The following is a 25,156-nucleotide window of genomic DNA, read 5'->3' on the forward strand; positions in this document are numbered from 1 at the left end:
AACATAAGTGTTAAACGATGCAGTAAAAATAGTTAATGTCGTCAAGGCTCGGCCACTAAATTCAAGGATCTTTGCTACCCTGTGAAGTGACCATTCAACGCTACTACTGCACACTGAGGTTCGCTGGCTGTCGCGCGGCAAAGTGCTGACACAACTTTTTGAGCTGCACAGCGAGCTTCAAGTTTTTTTTCACTGACCATCCCTTTGCGCTGTCTTCTTGCTTGTTAGATGCTACCTGGCCTTGGCAATTAGCCTACGTAGCAGACAATTTTTCTTCCCTGAATGAGCTTAATTTAGGCCAACAGGACTTAAGCGCCACTACTTTTTAAAACCAATGACAAAATTGAATCTGACCAAGAAACTGTTGTTCTGGGATAGCTGCTTACAGAAAAATATAATTGAATGCTTTCCAACACTGCAGGAATTTCTCAAAACAAATGAGATGCAGTTACATGAGGGTGTGAAAGCTGACATTGTGGAGCACTTAAAACAACTTGGCCAGCAAAACATGGATAATACAAATGGCAGGACACGCAATCCATTGGAGGTGTCTGAATCTCTCCCACTTCCTCAGTGCTTGAGCAAGAGAAACTTTTAGATCTCTCTTCTGACTGTGGCTTAAATTAGAGTTTGCACGCAAACCCTTGGCAGACTTTTCGGTGCTAAGCATGGAGGAGTACCCGGACCTGTCAAGTTTTTGATGCCCTTCTCCGCAACACACTTTTGCGAGACTGGATTCTCTGCCCTCACGATGATCAAGACCAAGTACCGTCAGAGATTAAAGACCAAAAATGACTTGAGACTAAAGCTCTCTCCAATTTTCTCTGCCATCAGTGATTTGTGTGATAAGCAGGGACATCCATCACACTGAAGGTAAGCGTTTTATTATTATTTTTAATTAGCATGAGTAGGCCTACTGTACTGTATGTCACGCACCAAAATACCAATAATGTATTTTCGTATTCCAAAAGCTCAGCTGTAGAAATGCGTGGATAGTAAACTTTTCTTTGCATCCTTTTGTGTACATATCTTTTTATTATCAACAAAAATACATGATTGCCATTTTTAAACTTGGTTGTCTGTGTAGTGATTGAGACCAGCACAGAGGCTTCAATTTAATGTTCCCAATAATAATGTAATAACTGTATCCGGGGAAACACACTCCAAGGCTTTGCGTTTTGTTGAACAAGCAATCTTCGCACTTACGGAACAACTGGTTCCTGAAAGTCGCATTGTAAGTCGAAGCAAATTTTCCCTATAGGAACAATGTTATAAAATTGGGGTTACGTTCGTAACTCTTTGGCTAGATAATATATTTTTACAAAAATGACCCGTTATATTGTACTCATGCAAATATTTATTTTACTCTTTACACTTAGCACGGTGGACACGCACATATTATTCAGGCATCCATATGGCTTGTTTAAAAGTACAGACTAGGGGCTTTCCAATGACATATACTACGATCGCCTGAAGTTAAGTCCCTCATCATGTGAAAGAGTTCACAGCTTAGGTTTCATTTGGAGTCCATTGCACTTAGCAGACATTAAAGGGCAAATAAATTCTAAAAAAAAAAAGTTACATGCATTTAAAAAAAAAAAAAGGGGGCGACCACGACAGGTACTGCAATTTGGACAACGAGCATGCGCACATGACTCGTGTCTCACCGTATCGCAAATGCTGTATCAGTATCGTAAAGTCGAAGCTGGGTAATAATGCAAAAGAGTCGTAAGTGCCGTGCATCGTAAGTCGAGGATCGCCTATACAGTGTTATTCTGTTTTCATTGAGATAGATTATAGAGAGAGAGAGAGATAAATATTATATATATATATGACCCTATCTCAGATGGGGGTACATGGTGGACTACATTATTTGTAAAGGGGTAAGCAGCATAAAATTTGAAAACCCCTGCCTTACTGTATAAATGTTAAAACTGACTTGACTAGAATTTAACAGTGATGCTGTCTAAAGACATGGTTTGATTGTGAACAGCCGACATCGAATATATTGATTTACGGTCTACAGTTGTTTGGTTCAAGGTGAATCAAACTTTTGAAGCGGAGCTTCTGTAATTAAACAAATGGAAACATGAGTTTCCAGCTACAGACAGGTAACGTAGGTGCCGTTGTACAAGCAATTTTGATTCAATAGTGGTAGGTATCATAAATCCTAGCAGAAATGGTCCAAAGCAAAAATTGTTCAGTGTCACTTTTACAACAATTCACTGCAATTACTTCAACCCTGCATTTCACAGGTTCCAAACATATGCATATATATTAAATTAATAACTAGACACTTGAAGAGTTGGTTTCATTTATCTGGTCAGTTGGTCATTTTTTTAGCTAGCTATTGGTAAATTACAGGTAGTTCATATCTAATCCATATAAGTTTTGGCTGCAACAATACATGTGCAACTGTGCACAATCTTGTCTAATTTCTACAACACTTCCCTCCAACATCGTACTATGGTATGTAAAGGGATCCATTTGTCATCACCTTTTAGACCACTTAAGAAAAGGATAGTACAGATACAGTACCTACAGCACACATATTCCAGCCAGCAGCTAACCCAAACTACAATTAAATTAAAAGTATGTTTTATATTTATTGAATACTGGAACAAATAAAAATGGGAAAATAACTCTCATCAACTACTAAACCAGATACTAATGAAACATATCCTGAAAAAGACCTGGAGTGGAGAGCACAGTGGGCTATTCAAACTTGATCCTTTGTTTTAGCTAGTCATCAGATCCATTACAGTAACAAAGCAGACACTGTTCTCTCCAACAGGGCTTTAAATTAATAAGAGGAGTGTGGCAAAGTGCCCACCCCTGTGTGTATTTTGTGTTGTATTTTGTCTGTTAATGTTGGTGTATAGTCATTGGTACACAGGATATAAACAGGTCTCTGTAACACAAGTGTTTAAAATGTATATTTGTATTTAGGCACGAGGATTGCACAGCACTTCATGTGCAAGTAAAAATTAATATGTGAGCACGAGGAATTGCACTTTATTAATTCACGTGCAGTTGTACCGGGACTCCAATTGAATGACTGATTAGCAATCAAGTCTCGGTACAGCTGCATAAAAACAGCATGTTTTCACTCACTCAGGGTTGTGTGTTCGGTGAGTGGAGAACGGGGCTAGAGACTGAGGTAACTGTAACAATAATAATAATAACAATAATAATAATAATAATAGTTAAAATAGAAGCTCACTGTGTTTTGTTTGTATAGTCCGTTTTGTTTGTCTTTGTTTTGGCGAAAGTGCCGTGTCCTGTGTTTTTTTGTTTGTTACAACCTTTTTATTTACTGTTCAGTTCACTCATTAAATGCTGAACGAAACCAATCGCTCAGCTCCACCCAACTCCACCTCTCTGTTGTTTATTTCCTGGTTCCTGTTTCTGGTCTGACGTCACCCACTACAGCCGTCTTTGTGACAAGGAGTCACTGTGCCAAGTCATACTCTCAAGCTATTGTTTAGGAACTGGTTAGGGTAGTCAATTACACGAAAATGAATTAAGTACTTGAATAGCAAAATACATATTCGTGTACAGAAAAAAAAAAAAACATATAGGCTATTTGCCAATAATGTTTAGATGCCGTATCTTTCAAAAAAGGTGGCCGTGAGGGCGTGTGTTAGTCATTTTTCTATAAGCTAAAAAACAGGTACAGCTATTGGCTAAAACAAACACGTGGATAAAGTTGAAGCAGTTGAAGCATAAAGAACGGATACCAGGAATTTTAAACCAACCTCAAGAAGGAGTTTAGTGTGGAAGCATTTTGACCAGTGAAATAAGAATACAGTACAGTAATATCTGTACAACATTCCTGGTTTACCACAAATCAGCTGCTTCCATGATTAACCACCTGAAATAAAAAACACCCAACAGTTCCGAAACACCCAATATGGCCTAACAAAAACGACAAATTACATTTTTTGCTTGTAGCCGATGCCACTGTGATCTATCTCGCTCAGAGAAAACAATAGATCTCATCGCAAAAATGACAGTGAAGGACATGCTTCTGATAAGCTTTGTACAAGGCAAGGGATTTCGGGAGCTGATGAGATTTATTGAGCCAGAACATGTTGTACCAACACGTAAAACAGTAACTGACAGACTTGAAAAAATAAACAACTGTGTGACTGCTGTTCATGAGAAATTGGAAGCGGCAGAAAATGTGGCAAATTACAACTGATTTGTGGACTGCATTAAATACAGAGTCCTGTGTGACTATTACATGCCATTACATTACCGATTGGAAACTGCAAAGCGCTGTGTTGCAAACTCACACTGACTTCCACCAGCCATACTGCAGAAAACCCTGCAATCTTGCTGAACATAGCTACTGAAGCGTGGGATATTAAAAACAAAGTTCTTGCTTTGCGTTCATGACAATGCCGCTAATGTAGTTTTAGCAAACACTGAATTTCTCAACTGGGAATCAAGTCCATGTTTTGCACACAACTTACAGTTGTCTTGACGATGGCTTCAAAGTTGGTAGTATCAAGCCGTTTGGTGTTGCACATTCATCACAGCATAGTTGCTAGTAAGGCTTTACAAGCAAAACAGCAACAGAACCTGCCCGAGCAATATTGTCGAACACACTGGAACTCTGAACTCTGAGCGTCTACAGGAACAAAGATGGGCCATTTCTGCTGTATTATCCGACAGAAATTTCACAAAATTGACATATACGTACACTCAAGCTGACCAAAGGCAACTGGCAGATAATTGAGGAGCTTCTGCCTGTTTTACAGTCCTTGAAATGTGCAACAACTGCTCTTTCTGGGGAATTAGATGTGTCAATCTCAATGGTGTACCCCATTACTACCACACTGCTGTCAAAGGATTTTAGAAGTGTGCCCAGTGAATCTTGCAACGTGATGCAGTTCAAAATAGTAGTTACAACAGTGTCAAGCTTAGAAACAGCTGGAACAGTAGCACTGATTGAGACAGCCCTGGACCCACGACATAAACACTTAAAATGTGTTGATCCCAATATACCGATGGCTGTAAGAGCCAAGTTAGGCTTGTTTCCAGTCTACCGGTGATCTGATTCAAGTATTCAAAATTCCAAAAAGGTATTGACAAAGTCGACCCAAGAGACTTTTTTGACCTGAAAAAAGAAACAAGGACCAGGGGTCATAAATGAAAATTAGATGCAGGGGCATTCAGCACAGAAAATAGGAGGCACTTTTTTTTACAGAAAATTGTGGGATTCTGGAACAAACTTCCCAGTAATGTTGTTGAAGCCGACACCTTGGGATCCTTCAAGAAGCTGCTCGATGAGATTCTGGGATCAATAAGCCACTACAACCAAAAGACGGGTGGAATAGCCTCCTCACGCTTGTAAACTTTGTTGTTAAGGTCTTATACTTGCAAAAGAAATGACTGATAGTAAGTCAACGTTTTAATTTTCTTTCATGATGCAATCCTAGTTTTTGTTAAGTGGAATACAAAAAAAAAATAAGTTTTTGCAGCTTCTTCAATGACTGTGCTAATTCAGAGTATTTATCTTCACGTCTACAAATTATGCACCGTGGCTTTCCATTTATGTCCACAAACAAATACGAAATTCCTAATTTCTCTTGAAACACATGGCACTCTTTATCCATGAAGAGAAAGATGGAAGAAGACATGATGACACTACAGAACTTACAAATCAGAACCGAAAACCTTTTTCTGGTATCACTGGAATCAGCCGACGCACTGCCGTCTCACCAACATGGTCAGCGACTGACAGCAATCACAGCAACATGACAATTTGTGTTGCTGAGGCGAAGGAACTCACTGGAGGCATATTTGCACACATGTTCTAAGAGGTGACGGTGAGTACAATAACCAATCTCTGCTATTTAACACTAAAAACTGAACATTTTCAACTGCTCTTGGACAAGTGGCTCGTCATTCACTTCAACTGAACAAGCTGTAAAGAAAGGTCAGGTTTAATTGCATTCTGCTTTCTTCACAAACCACATCCTCCTAGACATACCAGATGAAACTTAACTTCAGGTTCATGGTTGCATGCATCATTTTTTATCCTTGTTTCCGTAGCCTGGGAGACAGAGGAAATATTCCAGAACAGGAACCAGGGTTTTTCATTAGGATTCAAACACGAGAGCAGGCAGGGGACAAGGTGAATAGTGTGTGTGGTCTGTCTACAGCACAAAAAAAAAAAAACCACACACACACAATTTGAGACTGCTGTATCTCTGATAGAGCAGACTGCAGTCAAACCACTTTGTTATGTCATTCTGCATTTTGAGACGTTCCAGACTATGAAAAGATGTAGGTTTATGACAATAAGATGTTCAAGCACTATTCACTCATTCATAATAAATGCATTTTCTCATCATTCATAAAGTACAACATATACAGGATCAGGCTGGATGACTTCCCTCATTGCAGTCACAAAACCATTCTCATTTTAACATACTTCCAACTGGATTAGCACAGAAACTAAATAACAATCCCTTGTTGTAGTGTAACTGACTGGCATATATTTAAATTTAACTAAGCAACATTAACAGGTCAACAAACAATTGGCTCATTAAATGTGTTTAAGATCTTATACAGTAGGTGCAGGTGAGCATTGCCTATAAACCATTACGACTGCATTTTTGTACCCTCTTGGTATGCTTCCTGAACAATTTACAAACACCCTGCATACTTGCCAAATCAACTGACTACACTCTATTAACAATGTCACGGCAGGTAATTTCTTTTTTCAACCCCCTGTTGCAATGTTTAGTTACAAACCACTTCAGAAACCTGACTAGTATTCATTTTACAGTTTAATACAAAACTAATTTGACATCTTGTTACGATTTATAAATTACTGATTTTACTATTATGTGGCACTGCTATATTAATTTATGCACCACTACCTTACTTGTCTCCCTGACCCTCATGGGTGGTTAAGGTTTTCACCTCAAGGCCAAGGGTAAAATATTTTTCACCAAATAAATTGAATGATGTTTTAATGTAATTTCACTGAGTGCACAATTAAATTACACAGTAGCTACTTCACCCTCTGTTGGGTCCCTAATGAAAACAAAAGCATTACATTTGCTCTAAAAACATCTCTAGTAATACTTAAAGTTAAAAGTATACAAATGAGAACAGTATCAGCACTTACTTACTCAAAATGTAATGAATATTCATGTTATACAGAAATGGTGTGTACATACACCTTCGGGAGGTTAATTTAGTAACGGTATCAATTCATTTGTGTTGTATCAGAGAGAGAGAGAGATGGGGGAGTGTGTGTGCGTGTCCTGGAGAATAGCAAATTCATTAAAGTTAAAACAGATGGGTATAATGTCTCTTACTGTGACATGTTTTGTGCAGTACTGCTGTTGGGATCGCAAAGCGAAGCTGCTAAAACCGTGAGAAATTATTTCTGTTACACCCTACATTCAAAATAGTATTTTTTAAATGAATGAATTACTGTAGCTGTAAGTCCTTTACCCACCAGACACAATCTTTTGATTCCCAGCTGACCGTTTTCACTTTCTGTTATCTGGTACATGCTAAAAATGACGTTACTGTGATATCTATTTCATTTAAAGTGGGTCAGGTACATTCTCATGTAGGGTGCATTTTCTATCATTAATCCAGCCGTTACCTGTGTAAAATATTGCAGTTGGATTTAGCATCAATATCTAGACTCCTGTACTGCATGTGTATGTTGTATAACAGATTGTATTTTATGGTTTATTGTTTTTAATTTATGGTAAACCCAAAATCCTTTAGCCTTGATATACAGCTGGGGGAAGATAACATTTAAAATCAGGTCTCACAGTATGCTGGGACAAATATATGAAAGGTATTTTTGAACACACACTCAAAATCCAAAATGTGTCCAGACTTTTGGCTAAATACTTTCTAATCAAAACACATCATTTTATTTATTAATTATTTTAATAATATGATGCATCATCTCTCTAGCAGTCTGGGTGTGTAATACTATAGTAGGGGCATAATGTTAAGGGGAAATGCAGCTCTAATTGAACTGATTGTAAACATGATGGAAAACTGATGAACAGTGCAAGATGTGTGTCATTGATATGGCTAGAGGTTAAAACAACATGGTAGTGAAACAGTTTGGAATAACAATGCTACTTTGAGACTCAAACTAGAAATTAACCAAAGCATTGATGGTATCTACAGTACAAATCAAATAGTTAATAGACTTATAAATTACAGTTTCACTAACCCATATTGCACTTTTTTCAGTTAACAGACAGTTTAGGCAGTAATATTCCGTATTTCATCGAATTTAAGCACTTTTTGAACCATTTTTTGCTTTTCAAAAAATAGCCTCTTTCTGAAATTCGAGTACTGTAACAATTGCCAACAAAAGACGTGACTACCCGAGTAAACAAACAGCAATATTCATGACTGCCAAGAAAATACGTCACTGCATCTTCAATTCAAAGGAATACGGTACTTCCTTAACAACTCTTATAGCTTTCTGGAAAGAAAAACAATCTCTTTAAATAAATATGAAATATTTCAGGTAAAATAAGAAATCAATAAACACAGTACACTTGCTGGCAGAGCCCCAGCCCCATCCTTTATAACCTACATACTGTGCTAGGACAGAGCGTTCTTCCTCAGGCAATCCTATATTGATTCCTACAAACAGACCAAGTACTTGAGATTGTAAAACACCTTTACCTCTGTCAACTGACTGACAGACATTGCTTTCTGCTGGCTGCAGGTCTCAGATGTACATACATACAGATATCCGATCTGTTTCTGCTCAGTACTTTGTGAGTACAACAAATGCTTGCTGTGATTCTGAGTGGCTTCTGAATAAAATGTCATGGGAAAAAAAAAGAAAAACATTTGTCCAACATTCGAAACAGAACATATGGAACAGAACTGATTATCTGTACCAGTGCATGTCGTATCAGTCTTGAAAGCAAGTGGCTTAACAGCAGGTATCAAAACCCATCTCTGTACCTAGTGAGGAAAAGGGGGGTTGAGATCTTGATAAAAGGCATGCTTGTACTGTGGTTACACTAATCATCTACTGCAGAGCAGTGGTTGGCAAATGGTGGCCCGCAAGCCTAATCCGGCCTGCGATCAGGGGTCGTCCAGCCCACGGATGCCTCCTGGCAGGGCTGTATCAAAGGCTGAGCGAGAGCGGAACTTCATTTTAATATTACTGCAAGGTCGCTGTCAAGGGGGATTCTCCGTATGACCTTCACATATTTCTTGCGAGTAAGCATAAAATTCAGTGTTTTGCAATATCGATTCCAAAGTACAGTACTTGCTGATTGTGATGATACATTTATGCCTCGCTATGGTACTGAAATCCTCATATGAAAGACAGGAACGCAGAATAACATCAAACAAAATTCAAAAGTAGCATATATTTTTTATTTAAATGCTTCACTGCGTTACGACAAATTTAAATTAGAAAAATTGCGCTTTCGTTCTGCAATCAACTTTAAAACACCAGGTGTGATAGATGTGATGTGATGGTGATACGTAGGCAATCCTCCGAAGACTGTTGTGTCAGCCTGTTTCGTGCATCTGTTTTTAACATTGCATTAAATGTGGAATAAGCCACTTTGCATGTGTAAGTAGATTCAAACATGGAGAGCAAAAACAGAGCTAGCAGTAGTCGTCTGGACATATATAGGCAGACCAGAATGATTGCACGATTTGTTTTGTTAATGAATTCAGTTTTCAGCAACAGCAAATCGCCATCAGGGTTGATTGAAAACGGATCACAGACAAAAACATTATGTACCTGGGAATGGTGAAGTTGTCAAAGCGAGCATTGAAATAGTCTTTCAGCTGTACCATAAAGTCTGTCATCGTCATTCTGAGTAACATTTCACTTACAACATAATGCAATGTTAAACTAAACTAATTTGTCTCTTAATAGCTACAACACAGATGCTACATTATTTTACTAATACTTACTTATTTGGAGGTTACAAAGACATACTATCACAATTGTTACTTCTTTTTTTCCTTTTTGGTTTGTTTCAACTGGCTTGACCAGGTTTTTTTTTTTTTTTTTATTGACGACACGGTAGGCCTTTTGCCATGCTGCAACATGCGGGGGCGGTATTGCAAGTGGCCCGTGGGTCATCTGGCCCGCGTGTCAAATTTAATTGCCAACCACTGCTGTAGAGTAATCAATATTTTATTGATGCTTTATATGCTAACAAAGCTTCATCCAACAACACGTCAAATTTACTGTTTAATAAATAAGTCCTCATATTAAGCTGTGTTATTGAGATACCATTTTGCAGTCTTGCTCCGTCCTGCATTTGTATTTCACCCCCCCACCCCCCTCCCCATGATGTACAGGAGTAAAAGACGTATAAGTTTAAAACACCAAATACTGAAGCAGACTGATTGAAGCTTTTTTCTGTCATTTGATTGGATTCAATGGTTTTCATTTTTTCACCAAGAAACACTGTTTGACAATAGTACAAAACTTGCTGTTTCAGATTAGCGGCCGTTTCTACAGAACCTTCCACTGCCTTATGTCCTTAACATACTTTGAATTACAGAATATTCATGTACATCATATTTTCCATCACACAGTTGCAAGTCGAGCCCCAGTACCCAACAACAAAAATCTCCGAGCCAAAAATGACAGCAGCAGCTGGCTTTTGGTCAAGGTCTGGTTGTAGCAACCTATAGTTAGTTATAGTGTAGGAGCTGCAGTATATAGTGTAGTGGAGCTACAAGGTATCAACATGAATAACAAACCTTGCCCTCTCAGTATTTTTCTGCTATGTACTGTACATAAGTGTGTTCAGGATTTCTACACCAAAACCCAGAAGCAAAATTATATTACTAATTTGGTTAATCCTTTTTTACTGCTAAAGGACACATTGCATCATTTGAATACTGTGATGCCTGGTTGCTCGAGAGAGAGCACTTTTTTCCCTTTTGACACATTTTAAAACAAGACGACTTGCTGTAGTCAAGTAAATAAAAATATTAAAAAAATACAATAAAATTACTGTAATTTCAATTAGCTTCATTCTCTGTTCGTGTCCCTACCGCTTATTTGCCATACATTTAAAAAGACACTTTTGTTCAATAATATAGACATCAATATTCTGATTTGCTTGGCCACTTTTTTGTTGCACTGAAGCAAGTAGTTACAATTTAAAATTAAAAAAGTGCACTCTTTTTTTTTTTTGTTTTTGTTTTTTTACTAATAAACAAGGCACTTGTTTATCTTCATTAACAGAGAGACACAGCTGGTAATTAAACAATTTATCTGAATGAATTTAATGACACAGGAATAGGTAAAAACACCTCTCCTGACGCAAAGTAAATTCCCTAGCAACAGCAGCAGCTAATCTAGAGACAGTGTCAGCTTTTCAGAAGAGCTCACTTACCAAAGTAATGCAATGAACAAAGTAATGCAATGAAGACCAAGCCACCTTGTTATTTCACAATTGTATACTGAGATGCACAGTACGTACAAAACACAAGACATTTTGACTTCCTTCCCAGGTTACAAAAAAATTGAAAATAAAATAAAAAAAGTAACCCCCCTGTAGTGGGGGAGTGGTGGGGTGAGCTTTGCTGTTGAAATCATGAATTGCAATACAGGAATGTGAATTAGTTAAAACAGTTAATTACAATTTACAGTACTGAAAAAGGACAGAATTATTCCTATAAACATAGGCTACGACAGGCATCACATTTGTGTTACCTGACTTGGCAGTTACCACTATTGCCACAGTTAGGGTAAAAACAGTCATTCTGCATGGTGTTTAATAGATAATATTTGGTGTAAGGTTAAGGTACCAAGGTATTTAGTAAACAAGGGGTCGAACGTTTTGTGCACTGCTTGTACATTCCTGTCCTGTCCTGTCTCTGCGATTTTCTGTTTATTATTGCAAGCCTCCTCTGGACCTTCCTAGATTGGGATAGCCATCTAGGTTGTGACCTTATTAAAATAAAAAAGAACCTATGTTGAGGGAGGAAAAGCCTTAACAGAACAGATATGTCAGTGTCATGCAGTTAAAGTACACAAAAGGTTACCTTTACAGTAAATAACGACCATATTAAACAAAGACTGCTTGCTTTTTTACACGGAGGCTGTTAGTCTCAGAGCCAATAGCAAGCAGCTCAGATAAGGATGTTCCCTTAACAGCGATTCTTTTTTCATGTTTCAAAATGGCTGCTCTGGGGTTTGAGACCTATCTAAAATCACTGCAGGAAGAGATTTAAAAAAAAAAAAAAAAAAAAAAAAAACACAAAGTACTCTGGCTTTTCTGTTCTGCACCAATCATGGATCGTTATTGTTGTGCTACCTCTTTTGACAATGTGGACAATAATCCTTACACTGTCGGTGCACTAGAGCTGCCATTTTGAAAAGAGCTTTGAAACAGACTTTAAAGTTATAAATGTGTACAAAGTTGGCAGGATGTTAACAATGAAAAGACAAAATGACAGGTATATTAATTAAACAGCTGTAGCAACACGTGGGGACGTGTAACGCTGTATTTCAGAACCCCACTGCTTACTCTTAAAAATGTGTCCTTTATACTTCAATAGCAATACATGGCAAACTTGACAAAAATAATTCAGAATTACAAAATAAAAGAAATGCACCCTTCTACCATTTCCTGAATGGTGTTTCATCTTCAGTACTGTTAGCGAGTACCATATCCAAACAAACACATTTTTATTAAGACAGCTCACACCGATCTCTATACACACCGATACCGAAAGCAAGGTCCATGCTTTTATTTTAGGTCATCGGGTTGTAGCTAATCAGAACGATAACCCTAACACAGTAAACTGTTTGTTGGTGGTCAAATAAGGGCCTGCAAGAACCATGAAATGAAAAAGGATTTCAAATCATTAAACTTTTCGTCCTGTGTTTTGCGAGGTCATCATGGAGATACAGTGTAACCTTTGAGGTCATACACTATAATTCAGGCGCTAACCACGTGTCTACAGCTTCACAGCAGGCTTCGAGCAATGTACAAGTGTAAACAGGTGGCCCAAATAAATTTTAATCCATCAACTCTGCACCAGCTCAGGTTACAGTTGTAAGTGTAAAAGCACTAGAGCTGGTACAAACGTCAAGCACAACAAATTAAAATGTTATCAAAACAAAACATTGTGGCAGTTATGACCCCTGGGATAATATGTAGGTCTGCCAGATCCTATTAATGATGTGCTTAATTTATAACCCAAAAAAAAGGAGATGTCTATTAATATGCAGTCATATCAGGCTTGCATAGAATGTTCAATTGACAACTTCACATTGACAGCAGTATCTTGAAGTAAATGAAAGGTGCTATTGTTTAGAATGAATAGATTGATAATATCATATTCAATGTGTTTATTATACGCTTTAAATGGATTTGCTTAAAAGTGTGCATGCTTTTAATTGTTCTTTGTAATGCACAGCTGTTGTACCAAGGAGACATCTCGTCCACTGGGCTTGGTGGACAGATTCACATAAGCAAACAAAACACTGCATGGTATTTGTGGAATTCATTTGTTCTGTGCAGACAAAAGGCAAAATAGTTATTACTGTAGCTTCATTTTGTTATCAAAATCAGGTGCAGCAAAATAATTTAAAATGCATGCTTGTTTTAGCATATTCCCTTTTCAAGCTGTTAGAGACAATACAATGTAATGCAAGCCCTAACAATAGTGAATCAACTTTAACCAGTTTAGTGCAGCAGGCTAATAGTCACTGGCAGCCAGGCAAATACAACCCTGCAGAATACAACTAAAAGGAAATATGTAGGGAAAGTAATGCAGATAAAGATCAGAAATGAAGGGTTAATGTGAAAGGCAGATGTGCACCAGATGTATACCTGCAGTTGCAACACATTATTGACAGTTCCAAAGTCAAAACAACTCCAACAACAATATTGGTAAAACCAAATACAGTAGATGCCGGTTATTAGCAACCTTGATAAAGACAACTTCCAGTTATTAACATTTTCCCAGGCACAAATTCCGTCCCATAGACTTTAATGTTAATGGAATTCTGACATTAGCAACTGCACGCCACGTATTGACAGCTGTATTACTAGTTGCAGTGCTACAGAGCGCACTTGCATGATTTATGCACCTACTTCATGCAGCTTTTATAACACACTGACTTCACAACTGCATATTTCTGGCGGATTGAGCTATGACATCAGATGAGCTGACCGATGTCACTTCTTGAAGCAATCGAAGCTGCTAAGCACCCACACGTTGAAGAGCTATAGGATACTGCATCAGACGAGGAACCCAAAAAGCCTTCACTCCAAGAACGGTTACATGCTGTGGACATTTTCAAAGCCACGATTCTGGCATATCATGTGGAATCTGGCTTCAAAGCTGCACGCAAAATTGAGATGGATTTACAGAGGAGATGGCACATCGTAAAAACCAGACATTGGACAATTTCTTGTTTTAAAATTGTGTTCTTTAGAATCGATTGTAAGTGCAACATGTTTTGATGTTTGCTTTACTCATTGTAAGGACAATTGTATGAACCTACTCTCTTTTTTAGTTTTACACACGCGTGAAGTAAATAGTTCTATGTTTGGGTATTTCATGTTTCTCATGTTACTTTAACACTAACATTTAAAACACATTTCAGTGGCATACAACTACAGTACATATCTGTTCCATATAAACACACTTAATGATCTATTGTACATTTAATTTACAGAAGTGCTAACAAAGTATTTATTTGCTTACATCTTATTAACACTGGTTACATCACTGGCCCCTTTGTCTTCTGTTGAATATGTTTTGGCTTGTATCTTAAAGATCACACTAGGGATGAAACAGACAAAAGATGCCCAATACAATAAGAGGGATTAGTAATAATGACAATAATACATGGAGACCTCACATGTTGACAGATACAAAAAAACTCTCTAATCTTTATATGGTAGCCCGTGGAAGTTGTAAATGCATGATGACCTCATATGAGGATGCCATTTTTTCTCCATATAAAAGAAATTTAAAACACTGAAAACATTTTCAATAAAAGTTTGTAAATGCAAATGACAGGCAGGCACGATCTGTCAAATGTGCCCACTTACAGCTAAATAACACTAGTCAATGTAACAACACAGGCAGACAGGGTACAAATATGGAAGGTACTATTGAAAACTATCACAAGTTAATTTTAAACTAAAAAAGTCAACCTGAAAAGCCGAAAAGTTTACCAGATGTTATGGCAACTTAGAAAACGACTGAGTGCGACCAGCCAATCAGCTTCCAGATCTAGCGGGCTTCTATTTTGCATAGATGTCCGCTGGAACGCTGAATTGCTTAACTGTGAATTATATTTTAAAATCAATCCGTGCACAAATACCGGCTGTTTCCCTTAACATTTACAAGCTATTTACAACATACTTTCTGACGCTGGGTATCTCAAGCACAACAGGAAGAAAGCAACGCTGATGTACGGGTAAGTAAGCTGGGATGCCAGAATTATTGTCGAGCCCTCTTGATGTGAGTGGGCTAGTCGACAAAACACAGAGGATGGAAGGTGACCACTTGAAGACCAGACTGTTGTCATGCGCTGGGGAGACCGCACTGGGTTGATCCCCGGAGCCAGCATCGCAGCCGTTGTGTGTGCTGATGCGTTGGGGAGGCAAAACAAGCTGATCCCTGGAGCCAGCACTACACTTCAGCAGTCAACACCAGACAGAAGGATATCTACATCATCAGACGGAAAGCAACGCAAATGGATGGAGATGCAGATGGATCACATTAGTTTACTGTAAAGCTACGTCTCAGTTGGTGGTTATCTTGGCGAGAGCCAAGTTCAAATCAGCATGAAGTTTTAACATCTACCCTCATGTAATGGAAATCATGAATGCAAACCGATATGAAAAACAAAAAAAGTTTTCCACATAAGTTCTAACTTAGATTGTAGTCCACTGCATCATTATTTCTATTGCTAGCAAGGCTCTAAAAAAATGTATATGCAAAACACCACTGCTGTTAAGTGCATGCACTCCTGGTTTGCAAGACAGTTATAAGGGTGTTAAGAGCCAAAAATAAATTGCCTAAAACTAAAAACGTTAAACTGTAGTATTTTCTTTTGTAATTTCTCATTCCATATCCAGTTAGGATCGACAAGCTTTTACTCTTTGAACAGTAATGAAAAACATAAAAATGATGACACCTAGAAAATGTCTCCAGGTAACTGCATTCTAAATAAGCAAATGTATAACAGTAATATTTTAATTTATGTATATTCCCAGTACCATAATATAACAAACGAAACATTTTCTGAGGGATAATATACTAATATAAGGAACTACTAAGAATTGAGCTAATCTTTTTTTCTGTTCACAACAACAACCCACGTGATTTTATTATTGATGAAGTGCCCCATTCTCTGTATTTCTTGCATTCGTCTCCAACAGCGAGGCACGTGGCTAAATTTCGACTCTGATTGTAATAGTTACTGTGACGTTACCAGCTTGTGCGTGTTTTTGGAGATTTTTTTATGTGCACCTGTGACAGGGCAGAGCCCTGCACACGTAAATAATTTATTGTTTGTTGGTTTTTGTAAATACTGGGCTTTGTGTGGGGTTTTTGTTCATGTGTGTGTGTGCATATGGTATATATTGGGTGAGTTTTGTGGTGGTGGTTGGCTGGGACAGGGTTAATTCCTATCCCTGCCAAATACATGCAAGAATGTGGCCAGGCGTTGATTAAATGATTAATATATACATGGTATATAAGGGAGCTAAACAACTCCATTGCGTGGAGAGCCTGGGAAAGAGAGACATGCTCCCAGGTTTATGTTATTCACCATGATAGCACAGCTTCGTGAGGGTTCTTTTTGTTTTATGATTGTGTATTGAAAGACTGTTTTTGTTAAACTCTTTATTTTTGTGCTTGTTTGGGTTTTGTTGGTTTTGAATAAATATGCCCTTGAAGCGCTTAAACTGCAGCCAACTGTCTCCCAGTCCTCCTCCAGTCTTGACCACCTGTGCTACCCTTTCACAGTGCCTAAAACAGTGTTTGTCAGTGTACACCTAGTGTAGAGAGTTTACCTTTGAAAAAAAGCTTAGCTTAGAGGCCTGCACACTGGCAGAATTTGACCCTACCAACTGTGCAATCAAGATGTTCTGGGAGACTATACGACAGAGAATTGCTAAAAGAAAGTTTGTTAAAAAATAAAAATAAAAAATGAAGGATAACAAAGGACTATATTTGGCAAAAGAAAAATAAATTGTATTACATTTATTTTGTTGATATAAAATTAATAAACTCCACAAGTGCTATGTAAAAAAAAAGGAAGAAAAAGTTGGCTATACTTATTTTTAGGGGTGCAACGATAATCGGTAGGCTATCGGCATGGTACCGATATAAGGGAAAAAAACACAATCATCTAATCGGCAGTGTTTTGTTTTTTTTTTAGCCGATAATGTATACCAATATTCATGCTTGAATTTCTTCCAGCACAGAATTTAATGATGTTTGTCCAGGCTCGCTTACTAATGACACAAGAACAGTGAGACACTTATTTTCCCAGTGCTGAGTAACATGAGACCAAAATGCAGTAAACACGTCTCAAAATAGCAGTGTTTGGATGATTTTTTTTTTTTTTAGTAATCTGCAATTGATTTTACCTAGCTTTTCTCCCAATTTGAAATGTCCAATTGTATTTTTTTTTTTTTTTTTTTTTTTTTTTTTTTTTAAGGCTCAGCTCACCACTACCACCCCTGCACTGACTCGGGAATGGCAAAGACAAACACGCGCTGTCCCCCGAAGTGTGTGCCGTCAGCCAACCGCTTCTTTTCACTCTGCAGGCCCGCCATGCAGCCACCTCAGAGCTACAGCGTTGGAGGCCAACGCAGCCCTGGGCATCTTAACAGCAACCCCACAGGCGCCCTGCCAGTCTACAGGGGTCGCTGGTTCCCAGTGAGCCGTAAACAGTTTAGCTGAAAAGCACGTTAAAACCAAGACTACAGTAGCAATGACAACAATCTCCCTAAATTCCAAGGAGTTGTGGGCTCTCTAAACATTAAGTGGAAATTACGTTTTGTACACTTTGTTTATCTTGCTCTGTTTATCTTAATCTGCATTGGTTGTGGGTGTATTAGGCGGCATTTTGAAGCTGGACTTGATTACTGTGCCGTCTTGTTTAGTAACAAATTCAAATTTGACTACATTTTGTAACCAGATATTTTCATGACGTCTTTTTGTTTTTGATTACGTGAACAATTTAAGTTGGGCTGCATTTTTAAGCAGTGTATGCTTAAAGTAAGAATTTAACAAGTGTTGTTGTAGTTGACATTGCGTCTATTTATTTTTTTTAAATGTACAGTTTAGGTCGAAGTTATAATAGGCAAGTTTGACAGCAAATGGCTATAAAAAAGGTCACATTATATATATTTATCTACAGAAGTGTTTTTACTAGTACAACTGCAAAGTGTTATTCTTATGTGACTGTTGTAAAACAAATGTATAAATTGCTGACAAGCACACACTATAATTACGTTATTCTTTGTATTCATTTTCTAAAGTAAATGCCACAAGTAAACAATGTTCATTTAACATTTATATTTATAAAACAGTTTAAATATATGCCCTATGTGTTGTTTACCTGCACTGTATTTATTATCGGTATCCTACCAGTATCAGATAACTATCGGCTATCAGTATCGGCCAAGAATCTTATTGGTGTACCCCTACTTATTTTTGAAAAATGCACCTAATAAAAAGCTAGTCTAGAGGCTTGGTTCAGGAGTTCTTTCGAGTTTAAATCTCGACATCTTAACCACTGACTGCGTGTCCTCGGGCAAGGCATCTTTCTTGCCCTAGTTCGCCTAACTGTAATACTGGACACAATTATTACCACAAAAAATAGCACAGCACATATAACTTATAACAAATGTCCATGCAAAGATTCATCAAATTTGGATGAGTAATCCCCAATACACAGCTTTCAACAGCTCAGTCAATCTGGTGCCTGTATCACTGTGATATGTAGACAACCATGAAAGCACAAAACTTGATTTCCCCTTAAGAACTGGTGCAATGAAAAGTAAATTCCAAGCTTCAGTCCAATCCAATATTCAGTTTAAGATGTAGGCCTACATGCACTTATGTACCCGTTTCTAGGGCTCTGCAACCAAACATGCTCTCTAATGAAGATGATACATAGACAGACAGACATTCTTGTAACAATAACGATAACAATCAAACTATTTATCAATTGGGACCCCACTGGATCGCAGCTCGACGTATGTGATCCAATGAAACATTGCAGGTTGTACAAAATAGTTTGCCACCACTAGAATGCAAAATTGTGCACGATCCGCTGCAGTATTATTATACCAAGCTCTATAAAAAGAGGATTCATTATTCCTTAAACTCTTTTTTTTTTTTTTTTTTTTTTTTTTTTTTTTTTTTTTAAGTATTTTAACTCGATGATGATTAATAATCACTGTTAGAATTTGCACGGTAATCAATGTCAACGATAGGGTTCGATTTACAACACTAATAATTATTATCATCATCATCATCATCATCATGTTTTAGGCAGGGATTCCGCATTGTGTGTTTCACAGATAGTGGGTTAGATGGTACAGTATTAACAAGATGCAATGCGTGATGCTGCAGTTACCACTGTATAAAAAAAAAGATGATTTTCATAAACTCGTGTCTAGTCTATATAGAATACTTTCCAAAGTACTGAAAATCTGTTTGGAATAAATATTTTAGTAACACTGAATGTTGTTGTGTTTTTTTTTTTTTCCTCTTGATGCTACCAAGGCATAATTACCACTTGTATTCAATTGCTGTGCACAAGCTTTTACTTAACAGCAATGATATTAAAATAATCACGTCGCAGGGAGAGGAACGGAGCAAAAATGTATGTGGGCGGTACAATCATTGCTATTTATCTGAACGATTCGATTTTGTGTGCCCAATTAACCGATTGAAATTTGGAGGTTTTAACGACAGCCCTACTAGTGTTAGTATGTAAACTGTGATTGGATAGTTAGATTTTCATGACCATTTAAACAACCTCACACCGGTATGCACATCATGTATGCACGTCCTGTGAACACCCCCACCCCCACCCCCCAAGGTTTGGACATTGGCTTATCTGGCCTGCCAGAGAATTGAATTGAATACCACTATCTTAAGCACTACAGGTCTGAAGACTTCCTCTTACAAAATGAACTGCTTTACTTTGCCTAAACGGACATTGGTCAACCAAGCAATATCACTAAAGATTGAATTGTTAAACGTTCTCAGTACATTCAGTTAAAGTCCATAGGTCACCTATTTCATATTACAATCTAATTATATTTTATTAAACTACACTAATAGTGTTCTAAAAACACACATATATAATTTATACTTTTGTGCTGTAGCTTTAAGAAATTTACAATCGTAAAGCTTGTTTTGAGTGCTTCCGCCAAAAAGCCCTGATTTCGAATCTTGACATCTGTGACGTCACTAGGGGAAAGCACGACCCATAAACAATCTTGCACATGTCTATGGCTTAAACAAAACGATCACACAATGGTTAAACGATGTCAAAAATACATTTCACCTCAGATAGGCACAAGGGAATACATTGCATGAAAAAAAGTATTCCATGAAAGTAAAATTTGTCAGTGTTCGTCAGTGCACAATGCAACGAACACTTCTACCACACAGAACACAGAGATTAAAGCTTTTGTTTGTTGGTTTCTGGTAGGTACAAATTTGATTTTTATTCTTTTGGAAGACACTGGTACACAAGTTCACAAAAATACGCAGACCATCATCAAGTAACCATTGATTCATTTTCCCCTGACAGCAGCAGAACCATTTAGAAACCACAATACCTTTTTTTTTTTTTTTTTTTTTTTTTTTTTTTAAACCAGCCTTAAACAATTTCATACCATTTACTTTTATAGAAAATACATTTTTAACTAGGTGCATCTATAAGACACTTCATACAGATATAAGAATGATTACCAAAGATTTTTTTTTTTCTTACCCTGTGCACTAGTGCTCAATACTAGGCTATCCACTGCGCATAATCAGTTCTCTGCAAGTGTTGTATTTATTTTTTGCAGATGTCAGATATTATTACTATTAATTATTATTATTATACAATATACCGTTATCAAATAAACTCAGTGGCCCAAAACTACCCAAAGAAAATAAACATGAGCACATCTTTCATATTCTTGACTTAATAAAAACAATAACGTCAGAATACTATAAACCAGTACAAACACTAAGTGCTCAAGATTTCTGAAGCAGAAATCAAAAGAATAAATCCACTCATCCAGCTTTTTTATGTAAGCTTTCGATTTTCAATTGTATCTTTAAGGTAACAAGGGCCAAGGGCGTCTACCAAGAAATAATAATAATAATTACATGCAGTTCACAAGGATGTTATGAAAGCATAAGTGTTTATTTCATGAGCTATATGTGACCATGCAAGTCATCTCGGCCCTGTAATATAAACAATGCTTTATTTTTTAAGTGGATGGGAAACAGTAAACACCATTTGCAAGATATAAATGGTACAACAAACCAAATACAGAAATACAATTTTTTTACTGCCATAAATGAACTGCTAGCTAGGGTTAACTATACAAGAACAACATTCAGAATTGCTGACCTGCAGACAAGGGGGCGTGTCACTCGCATTCCTCATGCCAGCGTGGTTATTTTCTCCTGCTGGAGGTTGAAAACAGTTCGGAATCGGGCCTCAAACCACTTACTCTTCCTCCCCACAATTTCTTTCACTACACATCACACTCCCACTGTTCTTACTATAAGACAGACTCCTCAAAACGTCGCAATGGACGCTTTCACAGTCTGAAGTCATGTATATCTCTCCTCTGCTCCTGGTATGTGTTCCCCTAGTGACATCAAGCCAACTTTGTGCATCATCTGTATTTCCCATATTTATTGATAGTTTTACGTCTCTCCATGTCATAAAATAGATCATGGAGATTTAATTTCTTGCTCATTGTGAAAGTAAACCAAGTACGACCCCAAAGCCAAAAAATGTTTTTCTATGCAAGATAGGGACTTTAAGCAGCCATTTTAAGAATGGCACGCAAGTCCACTACAAGTAACACGTTACATGTGGGCCTAATGTGTTACAGTACTCTGGTTAGGCCTACATTTTTTCAGTAACTTGTAACTGTAATCACACATTTAAGAATGACTGCATGCACTGAGCTTACACTTAATATCAATAGAAATATTCAATTTGTATTTTTTTTATTTATTTTTAATTGATAATAAATTATTTTTACTGAGAGAAAATTACCCTGACCAATATAACGATAAACCCTAGGCCACAGTACTTCATGCTCTCCAGCGTTCATTGCATCCAGGTAAGAATTTTAAACCAGCATATTATTTTAAAGCCTAGCACCTTGAGCAGAGCAGGTCTGTTAATAGTGTCTATAACTGTATTATAAAATGTAACGCCCAACTCAATTTTCTAGTGCCAAAGCAGTTTTACAGGTTTTTAATTTACTATGCATTCTTGCCCTTCAGGTTCTACTCATACAAAGCATCAACAGATTTCAAAGATAACAATGCACACTGTATGTGACTGAGCAACATCCTTGTGCTGCGTCCTTCCGATGAGACGAAAACCAAGGTCCTATTTTAAGTGACCAAGTCACTTTGGATAAAAGCGTCTGCTAAATGACTAATTAATAATAAGCACGCATTTTTAAACAGCTGGCCAAGGAAGTGCTACACATAAATAACGTTCCCTTTAAATTGCATTTTGTTCATTTGCTTATAAAAATCATAAATACATGGAATTAACAAGTCTTTCGCTTTCCTAGCTGCAAACAGATGACGAAAGGAAAATTAGATCAAACCAATCCTTGTTGATCCCGAGGGCTTTTTTTTTTTTTTCAACCTTGAATTTGCCTTACACTGTATTACACATATTTTCAACAGGTGTCTGTTCAGTAAGTGAAGCTACAGTACAGAACCTGTCAACCACACATATTCTCTGTGTTAAGTATGTTTCTTTTTCCAACACTGTACTGTAGCTTTATTCTTTATAGCACCCTGAATTTTAAACTGTATAAATTGTGTGCGTGCAACAGGGCAGGACAATGGCCTCACCACCAACTCATCTGAGTGTATTAGCAAACAGTATGTGAACATAATTGCCATACTACTCTGCCTATCAAAGGCCAAAGGGGCATTGGAGATTTAAACATAATCTAACATCTTTAAATCACAGTTACTATGATTTGCAAAAAGAGAGTAAAGGGAAGAAATATTACGACTTAGATTCAATAATCCTGTAACAAAAGCATCCATAACAGTCATTGTCTGACCGGGTTGCTGTACAACTTTCAGGGTGTCTGCCAGAAAGTGGGTCTAACAGGTTTTTAAAATAGCTACATCAGCCAATAAAATTGTATCAAAAATACTAAACTGTAATAAAGTACTAAGGCACAAACAAGAACTCTAAAGACAGAACTACAATAAGATGGAAGTTTCATTGTATGAGTCTAAACCGAGTATGAGTATACACTACAGTGAGCCTACAGTAGCTTTTAAACATGCAAAATAAGACTAACACCTTTTTGTGTCTGTCTGGTTTTTACAAATACTGTTATCGATTTTCCATTTTGTAGAACACAGTACTGCAGAGCAACCTTGTTTTCAACAGTGCTATATTTTATTTAACAGCTATAATGAATAATGAATAGCAGGTGTGACATGGTATATGGGGACTTTTCATTGTAAAGTTTTATACAATATCTTATATTACAGGGCCCTTCGTTTAGTTGTATGTACCGTCCGTGCAAAACAAAACCTAGCTGTAGTAGTTGTGGTAGAAGGCCTATATAGATCAATTAGCTTACCAGATTCAAGACAGTCTCCACGATGTCCCTGTTCGTGACTTCCCCAACTTCCACCAGACCAGCCAGTACTGCAAATTTCATCTTGATCCCCCGAATCGGAATTCCGGGGTTCAAGGACAGAGGAGCAGTTCCTTCGTCCTTACCACCCGCATCACCTGCCTGCAGTCCAAGAGGAACCGGTTTCTCCTCACTGGCCATTGCAAACGAATGGGAAGTGGAGACGACAGGTGAGATACCGCTTTACAGTCTAGGGCGTGGAAGAGAAAAGTACAAATTAGAAATGTTTGAATCGAATTTTGTCTTGTCGTTCCCCCCACCCCCCTATAGAATTACAACAGACGCATACAAATGCCGTTTTCTCCTCTCCCCCCGAATTCAAAACAGAATTTAATCAAAGTACCGTAATTATCTTCTGTTTTTCAAGGATGCAGATACAACAACACGATACAACACGCTAGTGTCAGCGCAGTGTGTAGTTGTCAGGCCAGTGAAATTCAAATTCCTTTCGGTTTAGTCTGTTGCTTTTATCAGTGGGTGCATTAAAACGGCAGACCCAAGAGATTAAAAAAAAAAAAACAAAGTTATAAGATATCCGGAGTTTAAAACAATAAATAGTACAGAACGGAACCCGCTGTCTCGGTTTGTCTGTCAGTTTGATTTATTTTACATATCAGCACAAAACCAGTTGATCTGAAGTTTGATCCAGCGATTTTCAAAATATGACGAAAAACAATGACTTTTCCCCGCTAGAACAGAAGGGTATGCTCCGTAGACAGGTACATTTGCCACACGGTAATGTGGCTTGAATACCTACGAAACGCAGCGGTCACAGATCCGCCTGCTGCTCCGTTAGAGTTGCCACAGGATAAGCAACACAGCTATTTCAATCAGACTTGTTTCAACTATGGTATTATCCCGTCTTCAGTTCCCTCTTCCTGGTTCACCCCTTGCTGCAGCCCGTCTCCGCCATGACAGTGTTGTCCTTTGAGAGGCTAGAGCATGCGCAGTACGCGGTGATTGGCCACACGGAGGTGTCCAGGTGTATCTCAGGTAGGAGCCGTTGGTTAGCACTCTGGGAAGAGTAAGTAACAAATGCAAGTATAGCCGTGGCACACCGTGTATGTTCGTGTCCCAGCATTTAATAACAACGATAAGTGTTTAAGGAGATGTGTAATACAAGCACCTTTAGAGACATCTACTGGAGGGGAGGAAGACACATAGCTTTTTTTTTTTTTCTTTAAAAACATACTTTCTTTTTCTTCTGTGGTTTAATAGAGAAACAAATGATGAATCAA

At 37.7% G+C, this 25,156-nt stretch overlaps 1 protein-coding gene across 3 annotated transcripts in view; it reads right to left on the reverse strand.

Annotated features, from left to right (window-relative positions):
- lrba (LPS responsive beige-like anchor protein) overlaps positions 1-24,852 on the reverse strand; it is a 283,887-nt gene extending 259,035 nt beyond the window's left edge. For 2 of the 3 annotated variants that reach the window (XM_041260269.1, XM_041260252.1), the window contains exons 1-2: positions 24,262-24,852; positions 23,862-24,108 (exon numbers count right to left, since the gene is read on the reverse strand). In XM_041260269.1, coding sequence (XP_041116203.1) covers positions 23,862-24,059 — 198 coding nt within the window. In that variant the 5' untranslated portion in view covers positions 24,060-24,108; positions 24,262-24,852. The remainder of the gene's footprint in view (positions 1-23,861; positions 24,109-24,261) is intronic. The other variant, XM_041260260.1, reaches the window with a different exon arrangement.
- Between the last annotated feature and the right edge of the window lie 304 nt (positions 24,853-25,156).

Source organism: Polyodon spathula, chromosome 1 (genome assembly GCF_017654505.1).
Source record: "Polyodon spathula isolate WHYD16114869_AA chromosome 1, ASM1765450v1, whole genome shotgun sequence".
In the NCBI taxonomy this organism is placed as follows: Eukaryota; Metazoa; Chordata; class Actinopteri; order Acipenseriformes; family Polyodontidae; genus Polyodon; species Polyodon spathula.